This window comes from Fundulus heteroclitus, chromosome 12 (assembly GCF_011125445.2).
Source record: "Fundulus heteroclitus isolate FHET01 chromosome 12, MU-UCD_Fhet_4.1, whole genome shotgun sequence".
Taxonomy (NCBI): Eukaryota; Metazoa; Chordata; class Actinopteri; order Cyprinodontiformes; family Fundulidae; genus Fundulus; species Fundulus heteroclitus.
Window position 1 is genome coordinate 21,660,338 of NC_046372.1, and position 23,879 is coordinate 21,684,216.

Genomic DNA, 23,879 nt, shown 5'->3' on the forward strand with positions numbered 1-23,879 from the left:
AGCCTAAAAAGAACTTTGAACATTGTTGCGCCATATGCTGGCCGTACTATGGACCTATCAGAAAGCAAGATGGCGACCACTGATGCAAACCATCCTGCAACGCCTCACAGTAAAGAAACAGCTCAATGGGCTACAACTCTGTCCCAATCTGAAGGGTTGAACCTCTGTCTCTTCGCTGCTCTGCTGAGCGTTGCTGACTCGCTCGGCTTTATCTCAGACGTATATATATGTAGATGTCTCACTGAGCACTGAATCATACAATGACGCCATATTGGAAGTGGCATAGTGAAACAATTCAGAGAACATGCCTTATCCATGTGCCGCATGGATTTGTACCGACTAATTCACAGTACAAAACAGACTAATGGCATTACTTTTCCCTGTTAAGAATGAACATTTACTTATGATTGTATTTATTCATTATAATGTCATTTTAACGGTGTATAGATTTGCCTGTGGGCTCCTTCACCTCTCTGTGTTTATTCACTGCATGCATGCTCAACCTCGTACCGCGGGTCACATGATCTTGTTGTTACAAATATACATAAAAACACTTTGTTTCCTAATAGAGCAAAAACAAAGCGTAAACACAGAAATTTAATATAAAAAGCTCAAAAGGTACGATAATTATTTGGAAAGCCTTTGCATGCAACCAGAGAGAGCTACTGGCATAGAAATTCATAAAGTCATGGTACGTGACTAGACCCCCTTTAGATTTAACATGTTTCATATGGTGTTTTTGCATTTCTTATGGTGCGTTCACACCGAACGCTTTGAGTCGCATCGCTCCTGTGTTGTACCTGTACATAGGGATAACATGTAAATCAGCTGCTCGGAAGGCTACATTCTCGACTGTTGTGAATGTACCTTTATTGTCTTCTCTGTGAACGCTCATTCTTTGTTTTTCTATGGGTATTTTGATTGTTGTCCATGTGTTATGTGTGCATTCTGAGTTGATGTCTCATCAAAATGTCATTCTTTGTTCATAATGACAATAACAATTTATTCTTGACAGGTGTCCTTGGTAGACTTTCAGCGTCACTGCTCAACCTAATAGCCTGAATCTGCAATGGCTGTTGGTGTTTACAATTTAATCTGTAGGGTTATTTACATAATTCACCCAATCCTGCTTTGTTGGACATTTTCCCACTTTCAGTAGAACATCTTGAACAGTGATGTAGGGTCAACTAATAATAGAATAACTGGATAACTCTTTTTGAGGTCCAGGGCTCCTCTGGAGTTTCACCAGATTAATTTGTGGTGCAGTTTTACTAACTGGCCAGTAGGTGGCACTACATGTACAAAGGTGGGTTAGACCACATGTCACACCTGTAAAAAACACCAACAAAATGCTTCTGAAAGGTGGACCACCATGTATGAAAAACCCAGAGACAGAGCTGGTTCATGGTTTCACGGTTTCCTTTTTTATTTGTATTTCAGTTGCTCCGCTGAGGTTTGTTCTAATTGGAAACAGTTGGTCTTCAAGAAGTGAGTTTGGAAACTTCCTGCTGGGAAGAACTGGGTTCAACACCGATGAGGAACCAGAATCCTGCCAGAGTTTGAGTGGACATTTGATGGGGACGGAGTTGGTCGTCATAAACACCCCAAATCTGTTGCTCTCCAACATCTCCCAGAACAAACTCAAACAACACATCGAACACTGCATGAGACTTTCTGCTCCTGGGCCTCATTTGTTCTTGCTGGTTCTACAACCTGAAACCTTCACCAATGAACACCAAGTCTGGCTCTGCAAGATCCTCGACTATGTGGGTGAGCAGTCCTTTGACCACTCGCTGGTTGTGATAACACCCAGGGAGGCTCTGGGACAACACAACGACAGTCTGGGGGCCTCAAAGACCATGGTGAAGCGGTGCAGAGGGGAGTTTCTGTGGAGGATGAACACCGAACTCTATGACCTCCTGGAGGTTTTGCAGAAAACTCTGACTGAGAACAAAGGACAACATGTCAGCTTTGACAAATTTGAGGAACCCAAACCTCCAGATACACAGGCTACTGGTGAGTGTGTTGGGGGTTTACCTTATTTACAAGAAACTAGCCTTATGTTCAGAAAATATGTTTAAACAGCTTTGATACCAATGTCAGGTCCTTTGCCTGTTGTTGTTCTGTGAAAGAAAGAACCTGAAGGTGTGTCTGGTAATTAACCAAAACCAGTCCTCTGCCTGAAGTATCCCTCCATCCATCAATCCATTGTCTTCCTTTTATACGGGGTCGGGTCGCGGGGGTAGCAGCTTCAGTCGGGAGGCCCAGACGTTCCTCTCCCCAGCCGCCTGGGCCAGCTCCTCAGGAGGAATCCCAAGGCGTTCCCAGCCGAGAGACATAGTCCCTCCAGCGTGTCCTGGGTCTTCCCCTGGGCCTCCTCCTGGTGGGACGTGCCCGGAACACCTCACCAGGGAGGCGTCCAGGAGGCATCCTAACAAGATGCCCGAGCCTCTTCAACTGGCTCCTCTCGACGTAGAGGAACAGCGGCTCTACTCTGAGTCCTCCTCGGATGACTGAGCTCCTCACCCTATCTCTAAGGGAGAGCCCAGACACTCTACGGAGAAAACTAATTTTGGCCGCTTGTATCCGGGATCTCATTCTTTCGGTCACGACCCAAAGTTCGTGACCATAGATGAGGGTAGAAACGTAGATCGACCAGTAAATCGAGAGCTTCGCCTTTTTGCTCAGGTCTCTCTTCACCACAACATATCAGTACAGCGCCCGCTTCACAGCAGACACCACACCAATCCGCCTGTCGATCTCCTGCTCCATCTTCCCCTCATTCATGAACAAGACCTCAAGATACTTGAACTCCTCCACTAGGGGCAGCACATCCTCCCCAACCCGGAGAAGGCACTCTAGCTTTTTCGGCTCAAGACCATGGTCTCAGATTTGGAGGCAATGATTTTCATCCCGGCCGCTTCACACTCGTCTGTGAACTGCTCTAGTGAGAGCTGTAGATCACGCCCTGATGAAGCCAATAGGATCACGTCATCCGCAAATAGCAGAGACGTAATCCTAAGGCCACCAAAGCAGATCCCCTCAACACCTTGGCTTCGCCTAGAAATTCTGTCCATAAAAGTTATGTACAGAATCTGTGACAAAGGGCAACCTTGGCGGAGTCCAACTCTCACCGGAAACGAGTCCGACTTACTGCCGGCTTTGCGGACCAGACTCTGACACTGGTCATACAGAGACCTGACAGCCCTTATTAAAGGGCCCGGTACTCCATACTCCCGGAGTACCCCCCACAGGATCCCTTGGGGGACACGGTGGAATGCCTTCTCCAGATCCACAAAGCACATGTAGACTGGTTGGGCAAACTCCCATGCCCCCTCCAGGATCCTGCTGAGGGTATAGAGCTGATCCAGTGTTCCACGGCCAGGACGAAAACCACACTGCTCTTCCTGAATCCCAGATTCGACAATCCGACAGACCCTCCTTTCCATAACCCCACAATAGACCTTACATGGGAGGCTTTAGAGTGTGATTCCTCTGTCGTTGAAACACACCCTCTGGTCCCCCTTTTTAAATAGGGGGACCACCACCCCAGTCTGCCAATCCAGGGGGACTGCCCCCGATGTCCACGCAATTCTGCAGAGCCGCGTTAACCAACACAGCCCCGCAACATCCAGAGCCTTAAGGTACTCAGAGCGAATCTCATCCACCCCCGGGGCCTTGCCACCGAGGAGCTATTTAACAACCTCGGCAACCTCAGCACCAGAGATGGGAGAACCCGACCCAGAGTCCTCAGGCTCTGCTTCCGCAATGGAAGACGTGTTGGTGGGATTAAGGAGGTCTTCCAAGTATTCTGCCCACCGACGCACGACGTCCCAAATCGAGGTCAGCAGCACACCACTACAAACAGTGTTGGTACTGCACTGCTTCCCCCTCCTGAGACGGCGGATAGTGGACCAGAATCACTTCAAAGCCGTATGGAAATCTTTCTCCATGGCCTCTCCGAACTCTTCCCACACCCAAGTTTTTGCCTCAGTGACCAGTCGAGCCGCCTGTCGCTTTGATTGCCAGTACACATCAGCTGCTTCCGGTGTCCCACAGGCCAATACAGCCCAATAGGACTCCTTCTTCAGCTTGATGGCTTCCCTCACTGCTGGTGTCCACCAGCGTATTCGAGGGTTGCCGCCGCGACATGCACCAACAACCTTGCGGCCACAGCTCCGAGTAGCCGCCTCAACAATAGAGGCGTGGAACATGGTCCGTTCAGACTCAATGTCCCCCGCCTCCCTCGGGACGTGTTCTAAGCTCTCCCGGAGGTGGGAGTTAAAGCTTCGTCTCACAGGGGACTCTGCCAGATGTTCCCAGCAAACCCTCACAATACGTTTAGGCCTGCCAGGTCTGACTGGCTTCCTCCCCCACCATCGGAGCCAACTCACCACCAGGTAGTGGTCGGTGGAGAGCTCTGCCCCTTTCTTCACCAGAGTGTCCAAGACATGCGGCCGCAGGTCAAATGAAACAACAATAAAGCCGATCATTGAACTACGGCCTAGGGTGTCCTAGTGCCAAGAGCACATGTGGACACCCTTATGCTTTAACATGGTGTTCATGATGGACAATCTATGACGAGCACAGAAGTCCAACAACAGAACACCACTCGAGTTCAGATCAGGTGGGCCATTCCTCCCAACCACGCCCTTCCAGGTCTCACTGTCATTGCCCATGTGAGTGTTAAAATCCCCCAGGAGAACGAGGGAGTCCCCAGGAGGGGCACTCTCCAGTACCCCCTCCAATAACTCCAAAAAGGGTGGGTAATCTGAGCTGCTTGTTGTGCATACGCACAAACAACAGTCAGAACCTGTCCCCCCACACATATGCAGAGAGAGGCCACCCTCTCGTTCACCGGGGACAATCCCAACGTACAGGCACCGAGATGAGGGGCAACAAGTATGCCCACTTCAGCTCTGCACCTCTTTAGAACAGTTTAGAACAGTGATGCCCATTTCTGCTTGTTGGTATCTTGTATGTTTTAAATGTTTTCAGAGTAGTTTTTCCTTAGCATGTCATCCAGTTCTAAAGAGAATGTCAATGAAACATTTAATCAGTTTGGATGCATGGAAATGCTACAACTTGCAGGATAATCTGTCCTTAAATAATTGATCCTCCATCTGAGTTTTTCTGCAGGGCTGTTGTGTATGGACATGAAATACACTAACATTGTATTTATCAGAGTCACAAATTTGTAATAAAATCAATCAGTTTGGATGCATGGAAATGCTACAACTTGCAGGATAATCTGTCCTTAAATAATTGATCCTCCATCTGAATTTTTCTGCAGGACTGTTGTGTATGGACATGAAATACACTAACATTGTATTTATCAGAGTCACAAATTTGTAATAAAATCAATAACTTGGAGCCTACCTCCATCGTCATGAAAGGGGTTCTTTCCTCTGGCCCAGATAAATGGTGGTGCTGGGAAAGACCCTGACCAAGGCTTACAATGAAGAAAACTGGTACTGAGCAAGCACCAGCACTAGCTTTAAAGGAAAATGGGTTCTAATCCTTTCCTTATGGTAGCTTGAAACTATGAGAGAACTTCAAAGTTCTGGTCTAACAACATACTTTGACTTTTTTTAATTCTGGTAAATCCTTTAATGTACTTTAAGTTACTGATAAACTGAATAGACATAGGGTGCATACAGTTTTAGTTAGCTTACTGTGTACTGTTTTCTAAGTTTCTCATCGTTGTGTTTCAGGTTCTGCCTTCAGAATAGTTCTGTTTGGGAAAAGTGAAGACAAGAAGACAAAACTGGGCAACTTCATTGTTGGCTCAAGTGGAAAACCTTTCCAGAAAACCTCTACTAAATGTGCCGTCACCAGCGGGGAGTGGAAAGGATATTCGCTCACAGTAGTCAAAACCCCAAACTTCCTCAGTTTGTCCAGGAAAACAATCAATGCAGAAATACGAAGATGCGTGAACCTCTGTGAGCCTGGACCGAACGTTCTCCTGCTCTTAGTGAAACCTTCTACATTTACACAGAAGAAGAGGCAAGCCCTCACATCCATCCTCACATTGCTTGGACCGGAGGCTCTGAAGCACTCGGTGGTCGTTAAGACCAACAACCTAATTGATTCTGAGGCCTTCAAACAGCTGATCAGAGACTGTGGTGACCGACTGTACAACATGTTTGAAAATGACCTGAAAACATTAATGAGGAAAGTTAGGGCCACTGTTCATGAACACAAGGGAGCCTACCTTACCTTCGCTGAAGACAACATGGAAGCAGAGACTGGATTTAATAAGCCAACTCTAAACCTGGTTCTGTGTGGCAGGAGAGGAGCAGAGAAAAAGTCTGTAGCCCAGGCCATCTTAGGTCACACAGAGCTTCATTCAGTCTCCAACACATCAGACATCATCATGTATCAGGAAGACGTGTGCGGACGCTGGGTTTCTGTTCTGGAGATGCCGTCCCTGTATGGCAAATCTCACGGGGACGTCATGAAGGAATCATTCAGGTGCATCTCTCTCTGTGATCCTGAGGGGGTCCACGCCTTTATCCTGGTCCTACCTGTGGGTCCCCTCACTGATGAAGACAAGGGAGAGTTACAGACCATCCAGGACACATTCAGCTCTCAGGTCAACAACCTCACCATGGTCTTGTTCACTGTGGAGTCAGATCCCAAAGCTCCAGCTGTCATTGACTTCATCAGAGAAAGCAAAGGAGTCCAGGAGCTCTGTCAGAGCTGTGGATGGAGGTATTCTGTTCTCAACATCAGGGACCGACAACAGATCCCAGAACTACTGGATGCTGTGGAAAAACCCGACATATCTGTGAATGAGAGACGTTCCTACACCACCAAAACACATGGCAACGCTCAGGCGGAAAAGGTCTTAGAAAAAGAGAAAAACATTGTGGATCTGAAGGCAGAACTTCAGAACCTCAAGAGCAAGGCTGTCGCTAACAGTAAGTGAGATACAGTCACTGGAATAAAGGAAGTACACCCTGTTACAGAGCTACATGTCCAGACATGATCTGAATAATTTGAACTGTAACATGTTTTACAATTATTTATATACAATCTCAAGTGTAAACAATGTGACAAGATATTTTACACTAGTTAACAAAGGTGCAGTCTGGGTGGAATAAAAAAAAAATCTCCTTAGAACCATCGTTAGCAGCAGCAAACAGGCTTACATCGGAGCCAACCGCACTTTCTGTCAGTTCTTTCTTAAAATGTTTCCACACCAAACCAGGAGTCTTTGTCAGTTTAGGTGGCTTGCTCTGACCAACCTGCAGTTGGAGCGCTGCTGTTTTTAAGGACATGGAGGCCCATTGCTGTTTGCTGTTTTGATGACCCGGATAACTGAGAATTTGCACAGGCACCATCAGCGGATTTTTAGAACCACCTCCTGCAGCTTGTAGAAACTCTCTCAGTTCTGGTCAGGGAGTGTCTGCTGGCAGTGTCATGGATGGAGATAAGCTCTGACCTGATGAATCCCGCTGCCGTCCTCACCACTCTCTTCAGTCTGAGACGTTGCAGGCCCCAGACCAGATAGCGATGCAGCTGGTCAGTAGGCTCTCTCATAGACATCATATACGTAGACGCGTCGTTGGGCGCAGGTTCGTACGTCAACATCACCGCCATATTGTATGTGGCACAAAAAAAGTTAAAAAGTGGATCAGAGAAGATGCCTCATTCCTGTGCTGCATGGAAATGTATTCTGGCTGATTTCACTACTTGTATCTGCCTTCTATTAACTAAGGCTGCACCATGTTGCAAAACTGGACACACTAAAGCTGCAGAGTTGCAACACTAGGAAAAAGCTGTGCAAAACCATTCTTTTTCAATGTTTTTAGCTTGCATACAGTACAGACTATTGTATTTAGACATAGATGTGCAAATATAGATTTTCAAGCATTATAAATAAGCCAAATAAATAGCTGGGTGATTATATATAACTATAGGTCAAGATTATAGCTGCCTATACATATCTATATCTTTCTAAATAAAAAAAAAAAAAAAAAAAAAAAAAAAAAAATATATATATATATATATATATATATATATATATATATATATATATATATATATATATATATATATATATATATATATATATATATATACACACACAGTATATATGTATGTGTTATAAGTATAAGAATGAATTTGCTAAATCTAAATATTGTGGTCTTAATTTTTTCATAAAATGAAAAAATTTGAAAGTTTAGGAACAGACTTTTTGGGGGAGTATTATAGAGGTGAAATTACTAATATGAGAAAAAAGGACCTAGGACAATAAAGTAAAAAAAACAAAAACAAAAAAAAAACCCACAAAATGGTAATGTTATGAGAAAAACGTCATATTATGAGAATTAAGAGGGAACATTCCCAGAATAGTCACAGTTTGCAGAATTATTTCACTCCTGGAGTAATAGGGCCAGGTTAGATTATTTTAATCATTTTTATTCTTACGAGAATAAATTCAGGAGAATGAAGCTAAAGGGATAATAAACTTGTAATATTACAAAAATAAAAATATTACGAATACCAATTATATTCTGAGATTAAAGTCTGTCTGATACTGTTTAAGTGACTGAGTAACTGCAGATTTGCCACATTCAACATGGCGGATGCTCTGATGCATCGCAGCAGAGGCAGAACCCGCCCGACGAGGCGTCTATGTATATGATGTCTATGGGTTCTGTATTCTCCCTCTGTGGAAAGTGGTGAAGATGGGAGCTGGCTGGTGTGCTTTTCTGGAACTAAAAAGGTTGTCCTGTAACCAACAGGTTGCCAGTGTGAGCCCTCGCTCTGTCTCAGTCCTTGTGTCCTTGGGCAAGACACTTCACCCGCTTTGCCTGATGGCGGTGGTCAGAGGGTCTGGGGATTGTTTGGCAACCTTGCTGTGGCTACAAATGTAATTTATCAAGTACAAACACTGCTGTGCTCTCTTCTCATGAGCAGAGTCAGACAGGAGAAACAGCCAAATGTCTCTGCTTTGCCATGATCTTTAACCTGCAAACTGAGGTCTGTTTCCAGCTCTGTTCCTGAGCTGAATCTGCTTGGATGTTCACTCCTGGGAAGGTTTGCAGATGGCAAAGATGTCTTTGCTGAGGTCCTCTTGGTACCATGTTGACTCACGCCTGGATGCTGCAGAGCAGCTAAGTGACTAAACTCGTGCTGAGCTCATCCGTCTGATGAGGCTAAGCTAATTTAGCGTCAATTTTAGAGCAGCAACAAGTAATTGCTACCCCTGTTTTAAGGTTGTATGTAGCTGTGCAACACATCATTTTCATTTTGGTTAGTAAATAAGTACACTGTGGATTTCTTATGTATTTCTGTAACTTGAGGATAGATTTAAAAATTTTTAGAGCTTGGTAAAGACCGGTTCCCTTTAACTCCGTCCAGATAGGTCAGATCTTCGGAATGAAACAGGGTGCACTTTTATTTTTTCCCCCATAACTGTACTTCAGAACTTTGCAGCCTTATTAATAACTCCTGTATTCTATTGTTTTCCCTTCCAGATGCCGCAGAGCTGCCGAGCCCAGATAATCTGAGGATTGTCCTGATCGGTAAGACCGGCTGTGGGAAGAGCTCTTCAGGAAACACCATTCTGGGAAGAGAAGAATTTAAAGCTGAAGCTTTACAAAATTCCGTCACCAAGTGCTGCCAGAAAGCCCATAGTGAAGTGGCGGGTCGCTCCGTCACGGTGGTCGACACTCCTGGACTGTTTGACACCAGCCTGTCTAACGAGGAAGTCAACGAGGAGATGACCAAATGCATCAGTCTTCTGTCTCCAGGACCACACGTCTTCCTTCTGGTGTTACAGATCGGCAGGTTTACTGCAGAGGAGGAGGACACGTTAAAATTGGTTAAGAGGGTCTTTGGAAAGGCTTCTGAAAAGTTCACAATCGTCCTGTTCACTAAAGGAGATTCATTAGATCATCATTCGCTGTCTGTAGAAAAATACATTGAAAAAGGTGCGGACCCCATCAAGAACCTAATTGAGAACTGTGGAGGGAGATACCATGTGCTCAACAACTACGACAAACAGAGCAAACCACAGCAGGTCTCTGAGCTGATAGAAAAGATCGAGACGATGGTGAAGAAAAATGGCGGCGGCTGTTTCACCAATGAGATGCTGAGGGAAGCAGAGGCAGCAATACAGAAAGAGGCAGAGAAAATCCTGAATGACATGGAGGAGAAGATGCAACGAGAGCTGCAGAAGCTCAAGAGACAACAGGACAAAGAGGTGCAGGCGGTAAAAGAGAAAATGGAGGAACGAAAAGCAGAGCTAGCAAGAGAGAAAGAGGAGAAAGAAAAACATCTGGAGCAAATGAGCCTCAAAATTAACAGTGAGACTGAAAGAATCAACAGAGAGAAGGAGAAGAGGGAAGAAGAGGACAGGAAGAAGATGAGAGACGAGGTGATGGAGCGCCGGGAGTCTGAGGCGAAACTGAAAGATGTGCAGGAAAAAATAAACTCAACAACAGATCTGGAGAAGAAGAGTTTACTGGAGCAACTCAAAGAAAGCATGAGAAAAGAGCAGGAGAGGAGGACGAGAGAACAGAAGGATTACTGGGAACGGCGGCGGAAAGAGAAGGAGAACAAACGGAAAACGGCTTCAATTAAAATCAAGCAGCTCCAGATGGAGTACGATCAAACCAAAGCCAAGCTTGAACAGCAGCTTAACAACGAGGATGAAAACCTGAGAGATCTGGAGGACAGATACAAGGAGAAAGCAGAGGACATCAAGAAGAAGTTCAGAGAAAAGGCCAGAGAGCAAGCAGAAGAGCACAATGAGTTCAGAGACAAATACGGCACCAACTTCGCAGGTCTGATGGAAGAACACAGGGAGGAAATACAAACCCTGCAGCGGGAACATGAGCGAGTGATCCGGGAGACAGAGGAGAAGCTGAAGAAGGAGTACAAGCTGCTGGGCAACCTGCAGAGCCACAAGGAGGTCCAACTGAAAGAAGAACTGGAGCAGAGGGAGAAACAGCTCAAAGAAATGGAAGAACTGAAGAACGGCCAGGAAGAAGAATTAAAGACGATGAAGCAAAAATACAAGAATCGATGCGTGATCGCCTGAGAGGTTCTGTTCCAGTCCAGACACTGATGAGAGCTGCTGGAGATCCTGTTGTGACCTGGAAGACGGCGGTCCGTGGTTCTGATCTAATTTCCGGTTGTCTTTTCTTGATAAACTGACTTTTCAGGACCTTTAGAGACATTTCAGACATGATCCAACAGACAGCCTGGCTGGTGAAACCAAGAACGGGCCGGGTAAAACTGAAGAACCGTTCTGTTTCAGACTACATTCAGAAGGTGGTCTGGGATGTTATCCTCCACATCCTGATCTACATTCTGGGCCTTAGTGTATCAGATGCTTCAGGCGGACCTAATTGCTAATTGTTTGTGTCACTTATTTAAGTCAATGACTAAGTAAGGCTCCATGTAGCTTCATGGATGTTTCTGTTTTAAATTAGAAAATCCAAACTGGTGGGCTTCCTGTTTGCAAGGCGACTGTAGAAGGAGCCACTGATTTGGGTGTTTTTTGTTTTTTCTTGTTCTTGCAAAACAATATTTTATAACTCAACATGAAAAATGTCTGGAAGCATCAGACTACAGCTGTAATCTAGTTCAAACTGAACCAGTTTATTGTTAACATTTTATGGCTGGGTCAGAAACCTGGTTAGCAGCAAACTTTATTAACACAAACAGCAGATTACAAAATAACAGCAGCAGGATTTCCTAAACATTTAATAATTTCTGATACCAGCAGCAGATGGACCAATTTAGACTCACCTGAGGTTTTGTCCAGCTGGAAAGTCCATTTCTGATTCCTTACTCTGTTAATCAGATATAACTTTACCTACTGACCCGCGTTGTTGACACACTCTACTGCCAAAAGTATTCGCTCACCTGCCTTGACTCACATATGAACTTCAGTGAGTTCCATCACTTATCCATAGGGTTCAGTATGACGTTGGTCCATCCTTTGCTGCTAGAAAAGCTTGACGTCTTCTGGGAAGGCTGTCCACAAGGTTTAGAAGTGTTTATGGGAATTTTTGACCATTCTTCCATTTGTGAGATCAGACACTGATGTTGTACGACAAGGCCTGGTTCTCAGTCTCCGCTCTAATTAATCCCAAATGTGTTCTATCGGGTTGAGGTCAAGACTCTGCAGGCCAGTCAAGTTCATCCACACCAGACTCTACCATCCATGTCTTTATGGACGTTGCTTTGTGCTCTGGTGCTCAGTCATGTTGGAAGAGGAAGGGGCCAGCTCCAGACTTTTCCACAACGCTGGGGGCTTGGAATTGTCCAAAATGTCTTTTTCTGCTGAAGTATTCAGAGTTCCTTTCACTGGAACTAAGGAGCCACGCCCAGGTCCTGAAAAACAGCCCCTCACCATAATCCCCCCACCAAGCTTTACACTTGGCACAATGCAGTCAGATAGAACTGTTCTCCTGGTAACCGCCAAACCTAGACTTGTCCATCAGATTTCCAGATGGAGAAGCATAATTCGTTACTCCCGAGAACTATTTCCACTGCTCTGGAGTCCAGTGTGGCATGTTTTACACCAATGCATCCGGCGCTTGGCGTTTCATGGCATGAATGCAGCTGCTCAACCATGGAAATCCGTTCCATGAAGCTGTCTGCGCTGTTCTTGAGCTGATCTGAAGGCCACATAAAGTTTGGAGATGTGTAGTGATTGACTCTGCAGAATGTTGACGAGTTCTTCGCTCTATGCGCTTCAGCATCCGCTGACCCCACTCCATTAGTTAAGGTGGCCGACCACTTCATGGCTGAGTTGCTGTTGTTCCCAAACTTCCATTTTCTTATGATACAGCTGACTGTGGAATATTTAGGAGTGAGAAATGGACTGGATTTGTTGCCCAGGTGGCTTCTATCACAGCTCCAAGCTGGAAATAACTGGGCTCCTGAGAGTGACCCGTTCTTTCACAAATGTTTGTGGAAACAGTCTACATGCATCGGTGCTAGATTTTAGACACCTGTGGCCAGTTCAGCCCAACAGGTTATATCCTGCAGCATTCACTTCCTGCTGGATGAACATGGAGCCACTGAGTCAAATCAGAATCAAGTTTATTGCCAAGTAGGTTTGCACTTACAAGGAATTTGACTTGGTGTTGATGGCAGACAAAACAAAATAAAATAGAATATATATATATATATATATATATATATATATATATATATATATATATATATATATATATATATACAGAAGCTATATACACTCAGTAAACTGTGCGTTAATGTAACCCACAGGCTTGTAAGTCCTGAACGGGGAGAGAGGCAGTGTCAGTGTCACAGGCGGCTCTTGGCTTTGTTGATATGGCCGGTAGCAGATGGGAAAAAACTGTTCTTGTGGCGTGAGGTTCTGGTCCTGATGGACCGCAGCCTCCTGCCAGAGGGAAGTGACTGAAATAGTCTGTGACTGGGGTTCGAGGGATCAGTCGTGTAGCTCAAGCTCCATGTAGCAGAAAAAATATTCCTATTTTAAGGCTTTAAGCAGTTTTACAGACTCAGGCTTTCAGGTTCAAATGCTGCACTGCAAACAAGACATTTAGGGAGTCGTACTTTGTTTCAGTTCAAATAAAATATACTTTATCACAAAGGGAAACAAAATAAGAAGTCAGTTTAAGACAACTCATTTGAACTGATAATAAAAAGATTCCTCTGGAAGAAGCTTGTTGATGGACGTTCCTCCCCCTACCTCAGAGGTCCAAGGCCTTTTGACAGTGGTGGTCCCTTGCTTAGCTCTCAGCTTTAGTAATAATAATAATAAAAAACTATCATCTCTATTATCAGTCTTTAGTCTGATTTGTTTTTTATATTTATATGTAATCACTAACAACTGTGGATAAAATATGTTATTTTAAAAATATTTTAAATAAAATTTGACTTCTTTAAATTATCTTGTGGTCTTGCTCCTCATGTCCGGCTTTGAGAGACGTTCTGCTAACCCGTTCCTGTCCAGGAGCTGACCTGCAAGTTCTAGAAAAGGTTGTTGTCCCGTAGGGTCGAATTGAACCAACAATTGACTCCTTCCATATTGTGATTAAATTATAAACTGCAGCAATCCTTAAAAAAAGCTTTGGAGTCAAGATAACATTTTGCTGTTAGTTTCTGTAGAAGCGTAGATGATGCTGATCCTGCTGAGACTGCAGACCTACTGGAACCAAACAACTTCTCTTCCTATACTGAAATAAAAACAAAAATCAGATTTCCACCCAGAAGTGGTTCAGGTTTATTAATTTCAGAAACAGGGACTAAATTAAGCTACTGAGCCACCTATGAACTGGTTTCAGGGGAGGGGGGGGGGCAGCAATGTTAAAGGGGCTTTTCAAATAAAAACATCAGATATCTCTGCTGTGAAGAACTTCCTGACTCTACATCCCAACCTGCTGCACGTAATAATAATAATATGATTTATGAAGCACTTTCAAACAAAGTGCTAAAGCCAGTTAAAATCAGAAACAAAAATATCTCAGGACACATGAAGGGAAAACAAGTGGTTCTTCAAAATCATCTACAGATCATGTCTGTCTGACATCCAGAGGAAGGTTGTTCCTCACATACTTTACAAGGTCCACATTGTCCACTAGGTGGCACTCTGATTACATTGTTGCAATGTTGGTAAAATCCTGCATGAATTGGAACATGAGCTCCAAGATGGTGGAAAAAATAGCCTTACTGAGACAGATGTTATTATTTTATTACGCCTGAAACCAGTTCGAACAAAGAAATTTTGCATGCACAACAACTTATTTTCCCTTAATCCTCTTTACTTGTCATCTTGATGTTTTTTGTGTCGTTCCCATTTGAAGCACTAGGTTTTTATTATCACTCTTTTACTAAACTTTCTTTACAGATTTACAATAAACAACCACAGAGTAATATGCTGAAGGTTAGAGATACAAACACAAAATATACAGAAGATGAAACAAAAAGTTACAAATCAAATTATTTACATAAGACTTTAAGTTTCATTGCTTTATAGTTAATGTAAAGTTTTAGAAACCAAATAAACAGCTCAGGTAAGCCCTGAAAGCACTGAGGTTGGGCTTTTCTTTTGCAGCTTTTCTGACATGTATGTGGTAGTTAGCTAACATAATAAGAAAGATGATGGCATATTTTATCCCCGATGTTCAAACATTACAAACACTAAAGAAAATATGTTTAACATTCAGTGAAATAAAAATCTTTAAAATTCTCTTAAAGAAAAAGTTCAGATGACACCAGAAAGTTTCTCTAAAAGTGCAATCCTATGAAAAGGTGGGTTAATGTTTCTATTTCAAGATGACAAGAGGAACAATTCTGAATATATTTGTCCAGTACAGAGTTAGCTTTAATCTATTTTCAGATTTTCAAATAGCATTTATCCTGCTGTTATATCATACTAATTTGAGATAGTCTAAGATTTTAAGAACCAACCTAATATTATCAGTAAGATACATATTCCTGCCATAAAACCATTCTAAGATTGCTCAGTAATATATACCTTATCATACCATAACACTCTATCATAAACTATATAGGGAAGTGCATTGAGGATGTGCCAAAAACCTCCATCCGCACATATCCTAACTAGAAACCGTGGGGCGGGTCTGAGTTACCTAAAACACTGCTTCCTTTAAATCTGGAGAACCCAAGTCCTACAAAGCAGCTGTTGTTTAGTAGAACTGATCACTGCTGCGGTGTTTTCACAGGCCTGCCTAAACAGTGGATCAGAACGCTGCAGCTGATCCAGAACGCTGCTGCCCGCGTCCTCACTAAGACTAAGAACGTAGAGAACATGGACCCGGTTCTAAAGTCCTCACTAAGACTAAGAACATAGAGAACATGGACCCGGTTCTGAAGTCCTCACTAAGACTAAGAACGTAGAGAACATGGACCCGGTTCTGAAGTCCTCACTAAGACTAAGAACATAGAGAACATGGACCCGGTTCTGAAGTCCTTCCATGGCTCCCTGGATCTCAGGGAATAGACTTTAAAATCCTTCTGTTAGTCTATAAATCCCTGAATTAGCACCTAAATACATCACAGACTTGTTATCAGGGCATCAACCCTCCAGACCACTCAGGTCTTCTAGCTCCAGCCTGCTCTGCAGAACCAGAACCAGAACCAGACATGGAGAAGCAGCATTTAGTTCCTATGCTCCACTTATCTGGAACAAACTCCCAGAAAACTGTAAAAATGCTGAAAGCCTGAGTTCTTTTAAATCAATATTAAAAACACATTTGTTTAGGATTATCTTCAACTGATCTAGTTAAATTGTTTAACTGAAACAGCATTAGTTCAACTTTGTAGTCCAACTGTTTTTAATATACGCTTTTAGTTTATATTCTCCCATGTTTTATTTTGTTTCTACCTTTTTTCTACCATTTGTGCAAATGCATTTTTGCACAAATGCTGTCACGAACCAGAGACAGAGGACCCAGTATTCAGCCAGACAAGAGAGGTTTTAAGCAAAAAACAGGATTTAATAATAAAACAGGGACAGGCAGACTCAATGATCAAAAGGGCAGTCCAAAATCCGGTACACTAAAGGCAGTCCAAAATAGGCAGAAGTACAGACAAGGATAATAAACAAAATCAAACCACAATAAAATCCAAACTAGACCATAACCCAAAACAGAACCAAAACCTAACACTAAACAGAACACAAGCTATACCAGAAACCAAACAAGAAAGAACCCGAAACCAAAACTGAGCTTTAAAGCTGGAGAGTTTAACTAATAGATCAAAATAAAAAAACAGTCAAAACAAAAACCCAGATCCTGACAGAGCCCCTCCCTCAAGGACGGATACCAGACGTCCTTTAAACAAGACAAATAATAAACAAAAACAGACTAGACCGGGTGGGTGGAGGGTGGTACAGGACGGAGGGCTTCTGGGGAACCTCCCCGACATGTCAGGTTCTCCTGCTAACGTCCCGAAGGACGGCCTCGGCGTGTCAGGTTCTCCGGCTAACATCCCGAAGGACGGCCTCGGCGTGTCAGGTTCTCCGGCGGACGTCCCGAAGGACGGCCTCGGCGTGTCAGGTTCTCCGGTGGACGTCCCGAAGGACGACCCCTGCGAGACAGGTAATCCGGCGGGTGTCCTGTAGGACGGCCCCGGTTGACAAAGTGGCGGAGCAGGTCTCTCGGAGGCCGGTGGCGGAGCAGGTCTCTCGGAGGCCGGTGACGGAGCAGCAACCTCGGAGGCCGTCGGCGGACCAGCAACGTCGGAAGCCGTCGGAGGAACAGGACCTTCAGGAACCGATGCCTGGAGAGAGAAAGAGCAGAACCTGGCGCCGGACTAAAGGCTGGAGACGGCGCCGGACTATGAGCTAGAAGAGGCGCCTGGCTACAGGCTTCAGGTTCAGGAGGCGCCTGGCTACAGGCTTCAGGTTCAGGAGGCGCCTGGCTACAGGCTTCAGGTTCAGACGGGGCCTGGCTACAGGCTTCAGGTTCAGGAGGCGCCTGGCTACAGGCTTCAGGTTCAGACGGGGCCTGGCTACAGGCTTCAGGTTCAAGAGGCCCCGGGCTACAGGCTTCAGTTGCTCCCAGACCCTTTAACACCCAGAACCTCAGCAGTAACCCCTCCAGACCCTCCTGGGTTCCCACGTCGCAGACTGGCGGCGGGTCCTCCTGGGTTGCAGCGTCGCAGACTGGCGGCGGGCCCTCCTGGGTTGCAGCGTCTTGGGCCGGCTGCGGAGACTGTGCTGCTTTAAAGCTGCAGGGAGACGGCACTGGAGCTGAGGACGGGTCCTCCAGGACAGAGGCAGGAGCCGAGGCATCGGTCGGACCCTCGGGGACAGATGTGGGTCGGCTGTAAAATGACCGTAGGGCCGATCTATAATGCCCCTCCACCTCCCTTAATTCTCTCTCCAGAGTCGGTGAGGGACGGGTTGCAAGGACCTCCCTGAGGTTCTTAATAATGGGGGCAAAAGTCCTTATTTTATTTTCCAGAGCCCGAACATCAGCGTCACAGATCGGCGACGGACCCCCCTGAGTCTTCGCCGGAGAATTGAGCGGAGGCAGGTCCTCCAACGCCCCCTCTCGGGTCTTGGATGGAGACGGACCCTACATAATGGATTCAGGAGCCGATGGAGGCTGAGTAAAGCTGTCAGACTGACAAGCTAAAGAGACTGAGCTCTGTTTAGCAGCTCTGCGGTGGCGTTTACGGGGCTGACCTGAACGGGAGCGCAGCAGACCAGCATCTGCCTGTGGAGATGAGTCCCCGTGAATATGTGCTGGCGGCCACGCCTCCTCCATGTAAACCGGAAACTGGTCTGGGTTGAGAAAAAGATCAGGCCGGAGATCAGCAATAATATCAGCCTCGACCTCTACAAACAATCTCGGGTCAGGAAAAAACCCATGAGTGGAGTTTCTGGGTGAGTAATCCAGACTGTTGCTGCTGCTGCTGCTGCTGCTGCTGCTGCGATAGCGTCTGGGACCGACACCAGGGGGACAGAACGCCAGTCTAGAACCTTCCAGTGAGCCTCCTTGCAACATGGCTCTGCCGGAGAGTGAGGTACAGATCGGCCGCGGGTACATGTTAAAAAAAAAGAAAAAAGAGAAAAAAAGAAAAATACCCCAGACTTATCTGGCGATGGGTCCGGTTAAGGCCAGATCAATCTGTCACGAACCAGAGACAGAGGACCCAGTATTCAGCCAGACAAGAGAGGTTTTAAGCAAAAAACAGGATTTAATAATAAAACAGGGACAGGCAGACTCAATGATCAAAAGGGCAGTCCAAAATCCGGTACACTAAAGGCAGTCCAAAATAGGCAGAAGTACAGACAAGGATAATAAACAAAATCAAACCACAATAAAATCCAAACTAGACCATAACCCAAAACAGAACCAAAACCTAACACTAAACAGAACACAAGCTATACCAGAAACCAAACAAGAAAGAACCCGAAACCAAAACTGAGCTTTAAAGCTGGAGAGTTTAACTAATAGATCAAAATAAACAAACAGTCAAAACAAAAACCCAGATCCTGACAAATGCCTTTTTGCACCATTAATTTTTTTTTCATAACGGTGCAAAAAAATGCCTTTTTGCACCATTATTTTTGCACATTAAAAATGGTTTGTAAATTCTCCTGCACAATGTCACGACACACTGTTTTTCTCCTTCTCTGTCATATGCTAATGTTATGTTTACTGCTGCACTTTATATTGCAATGTTGACTTATTCCACCTGGAATCTGACTATACTCCTATAAGCTGTATGCAACGAAATTTCGATCTGTACGCACCCTGTACATACAAAATGACAAATAAAGTTGTCTAAGTCTAAGTCTCTAAGTCTCTCCTATTCCAACTTGCTTTTGTTCTGTTTTATTGTCCTATATTTTAATCATGTAAAGCACTTTGTACTGAAATGTGCTATGCTAATAAATGTGCCTTGCCATAACTAGCTCACCTCCACACTGGTCCTCAGCACCAATGCACCTCAGGCCTGTGTTCTCAGTCCACTCCTCTACTCCCTCTTCATGTATGACTGCACTGCCAGGCACAGCTCAGATGGTATATTCATGTTTGCTGATGACACCACCATCTTGGGCGTTGTTACAAACAGTGACAACAGATGAGTGGAAATCACTGATCAGCTGATATCAGGAAAAAAACCTCTCTCTGAACATCAGCAAAACTACAGAGACGCTAGATGACCTTAGGAGACATTCCCCCATCTACTTCAATTCTGCTGAGGTGGAGCAGGGATGCAGCTTTAAGTTTCTCGGTGTTCATGTCACTGAGGACTTATCCTGGATAATGCAGACACTGTGGTCAAGAAAGCCTAACGGAGACTCTACTTGCAAGGAAGGCTGAGGAAGTTTGGTACGAACACTAGTGTCCTCACATACTTCTACATGTGTATCATTGAAAGTACGAGAACTGCTGTAGTCAGAGCCAAAAGCACTGCAGAGGGTGGAACAAGCAGCAGAGGACATCACTGTCAGCAGTCTCCTCCTCATTCAGGACATTTAACACAGCTGATGTCTGAGTAAAGCAGCATCAAGGATCTCACTCACCCAGTAAAAGGACTTTTCTGTCTGCTACCTTCTGGCAGCCCTAAATAGATTCAAAGGCAGTTATTATCCACAAGCTGTCAGACCACTGAATTCTTGATAATAACACTGAATTTCTCACAACTACTAGTTTTTGTATCGTGTAAATATTCTTATTTATTATTTTTATTTTGTATATCTATTGCTATTATTGCTAAAACTATTAGAATTAATTTATTGTATAGCGAGTTGAACCGTTCTTTTCATCTGAAGGATTTCATTGTATTGTTGACTTTGTGTAAACTTGTTAAACCGATCTTGACTCTAACATGTCTACTACAATATTACCTGCCACTGTTTCCTTCATATGAGTCTTTTCCCTGCTTCTTCCTCGTGTCGTTAATGTTTGATCAGAGTTTATATGTAAATCCATCGGTGCTGGTCGGTCTCTGCTGGGAGCCTGGGAGGTGAGTTCAGGTGAGGACTTTCTGGATGAAGGTTCATGATTACCACAGCCGTCTGGTCTTCAGGTGACACACTGCAGCAACTCAGTCCAGATCAGGGATTCTTCTGTAAACCTGGAGATAAAACGATGCTGTAGCCGTTTAGGTGAGTAGATTTAGATCTAGAATATTCCCATGAATGAGATATCTGTAGTTCATCATGATGTCTGGATGTGCCTCAGATTCTGCATTATGTGGGGCAGACATCTGATTTATTTTCTCAACCTGTTTTCAGCTTCGTTAACATGTTTTTTTTCAGAATTTTATCTGCAGTTTTTTATAATTTCTGCAGCAGCTTGTTAGAGTGAAGATCAGACAGATCTAAAACAACAGCAAACAACGTCTGGTGAGTTCTGCAGCTTTACAGGAGAACCTACAGCTACAGCTTATCTCATTGGATTTTGTTTTTAATCTTTGCTCATCGTGTCTGTGTTTCTGCCTTCTGATGAGAACGGATCATCAGGGTCCAGATCCAACGTTTAACAGGAAGTTTTCTGTTTCAGAGCAGGTAAGATGTTTCTACCTGCAGGTGAATGTGTTCATTGGCTGGATGTGCTGAACTGATGATAAGGAACGTCTCAGCGTGGGATGTCTTATGATGTTTTTATATTATTGTCCTTATTTTTATCACATCAATTCATATTTGCAGGTTTATGACCAAAGCAAACTGAATTTAAAACAACTTAAACCACTTTGAGCACCTTAATGTGACTTTATAACGCCTGGTTCCAGTCAGTAAACCTTTAACTTTAAATCAGCTTATACGGAATAATTAATTGTTAACAGGTTTTAGTCAATTATAGTCAGTAGGAGAAGAAGTCATGTCAGTTTATGTTTTTGCATTAGTTCGACCACAGGTTGATGATTCATGGAGGAGGAAATAAACAAGAAAGTGTTGTCCCAGAACAAAAGCTGAGGGGAATTTATCATGATACCTGGACTTTTTTGGACCCACATGTAAAATCAACACAGAGAAAGGTTTAAAGTAGAGACCTTCAACCGTGGTCCTGAATGATCACTGTCCTGTGTGTTAAGGATGTGTCTCTGCTCCAGAACACCTGACTGAAATGATTTCATGACCTCAGCAGCCATCAAAGGATGCAGAGGCATGTTAATCATCCATCTATATAAGTCAGGTGTGTCTAGGCATGGAAGCACCTAAAACATGCAGAACAATGAGGACCAGGGTTGAAGACCTCTGGTCTAAAGGACTTATTCTAACATAAAACAATGGCAGCTCTGGGTTCTGGTAATAAGCTCCGCCCACCAAGTTAACCTGCAGCAGAAAAGCCTTTATTAAAGCAACAGACCTTAAAAGGTGAAGCTCGTTGATGTTTTCAAGAACAGTTTCTGGTGGGATCGGCGACCTCTGAAATTCCAGTTGTTTCTGTGAATTATTGCCTAATTATTACTGCTTTTCTTTCTTCGCAGGTTTTCCACATGAGTTGCGGGTTGCGGTTTTTTGGCCTTGTTTCAGAAAGTGGAACAGATTGTTTCGACTCTAAACTAAGTGACACTGCCGCACTTCGGACACCAGCTGAAATATCCCTCCGCCTCATAACGCACTGGAGCTCATCCTGCCATAGGAGCAGAGTGACTAAAGTCATAAGGAGCAGCGCCACCACCATGCTTCACCTTGGGTTTAACGTTTGTTTGGTGATGTGCAGAGTGGTTTTAACATCAAACATGACTCGTGGTATTCATCCATGGGTTCATCAGACCAGAATAAACCAAAATATAACCAGAATTTCAGTTTTTTCTGGATAAATGGCATCCATCTTGCCTCCCTGCCACACAGATCACGAGTAACCAGTCAGTAGCTTCTCAGTTATTAGAGCTCTATTATTTTAGTGTTTTTATTTCACCGCTACCTTTTTTGGGGGAGAGTTCAATCACATCTGAAGTTCCAGTTGTTTCTGTGAATTATTGCCTAATCATTACTGCTTTTCTTTCTTTGCAGGTTTTCCACAGACAGACAGACAAAATAACCGAATCGTTCAGTGAGTTTCTTCAGACTTCAGTTCAGTTTCACTTTTCAGTAAAAACATTTTTTCTGAATAATAATAAATATTCCTGAACATTTTACAGCCTACAGCTCCAATGAGTTACTGTCTGAAAGTAAGTTCAACTGGGAGAAAGATTTTACCTTCAGACCTCAAATTAAATATCTGTGACTTGTTTTAATGAAAGTTTCATTTTGGTAGCGGCCAACGACGATGAGCCTTCCTGCAGCAACATCTATGAAGTTCTGTCTCCTGTATGTGAGTTAAATAACAAATAAAATCAAAATAATGAATCATAAAGACCAAAACAATTTCTTTCAGGATTAAAGGGAACCTTGTGCTGAAAGACCAGCTTCCTAAGTGCTTAAGGGTTTTCTGCCATAACTCCTGTTCTCTGATCCCAGTTCTAGCTGAAGAATAACAGACCCATAGCATGATACTGCCACCACCATGCTTCACTTTGGGTTTAACTGTAATGTTCTGTTTTGGTTTTTGATTATGTTGCTTCTCTCATGCCTTTGGGTTTATTTCCTTGGTGGTTTCTGTCTTGTTTTAGGGTTTAGTCATTATTGTTTCCACCTGCCTGTCGTTGATTAGTCCTTCCCTGTTCACCTGTCTGCTCGCCTATTTATTCCTGCCTTAGTTCTCTGCACGCTGCGAGAACGTCTCTACTCATTCCCTACACTGAAGTGGTCGGTAAGAGCTTCCCAGCCTCTGTTATATTTTTGATGCCCTGTCTGTTTTTGCCCGAACTGTTTTCTGTTTTTGGAGTCCAGTACCTGTTAACCCCAGATTGTGTTCCTGTTTTCAATTCAATTCAATTTTATTTATATAGCGCCAAATCATGAAACATGTCATCTCAAGGCACTTTACAAAGTCAAGTTCAATCATATTATACAGATTGGGTCAGATTATACAGATTGGTCAAAAATGTCCTATATAAGGAAACCAGTTGATTGCATCAAAGTCCCGACAAGCAGCATTCACTCCTGGGGAAGCGTAGAGCCACAGGAAGAGTCATCTGCATTGTACATGGCTTTGCTGCAATCCCTCATACTGAGCAAGCATGAAGCGACAGTGGGAAGAAAAACCACCCATTAGCGGGAAGGAAAAACCTCCGGCAGAACCGGGCTCAGTATGAACGGTCATCTGCCTCGACCGACTGGGGTTACAGAAGACAGAACAGAGACACAACAAGAGAAACAAAAAAGCACAGAAGCACACATTGATTTTCCCCCCTAAGTCTGTTAATAAACCTTTTTCTTTGAGCGCAGCTCCGAGTCTGGTTGAATAACAGGTTCACTCTAAACAAGCCATTACATTAACATGTGTTTGGTGATGTGCAGAGTGGTGTTCACATCAAACATGACTCTTGAT

At 44.0% G+C, this 23,879-nt stretch overlaps 1 protein-coding gene across 1 annotated transcript; it reads left to right on the plus strand.

Annotated features, from left to right (window-relative positions):
* The first annotated feature begins 1,812 nt into the window (after positions 1–1,812).
* On the plus strand, positions 1,813–11,569 carry LOC118565096 (GTPase IMAP family member 8-like). Its single transcript, XM_036144756.1, has 3 exons — positions 1,813–2,016; positions 5,715–6,923; positions 9,489–11,569. The coding sequence occupies exons 1-3, from the start codon at positions 1,860–1,862 to the stop codon at positions 11,054–11,056; spliced, it is 2,934 nt and encodes a 977-aa protein (XP_036000649.1). The 5' UTR covers positions 1,813–1,859; the 3' UTR covers positions 11,057–11,569.
* The last annotated feature ends 12,310 nt before the right edge of the window (positions 11,570–23,879 follow it).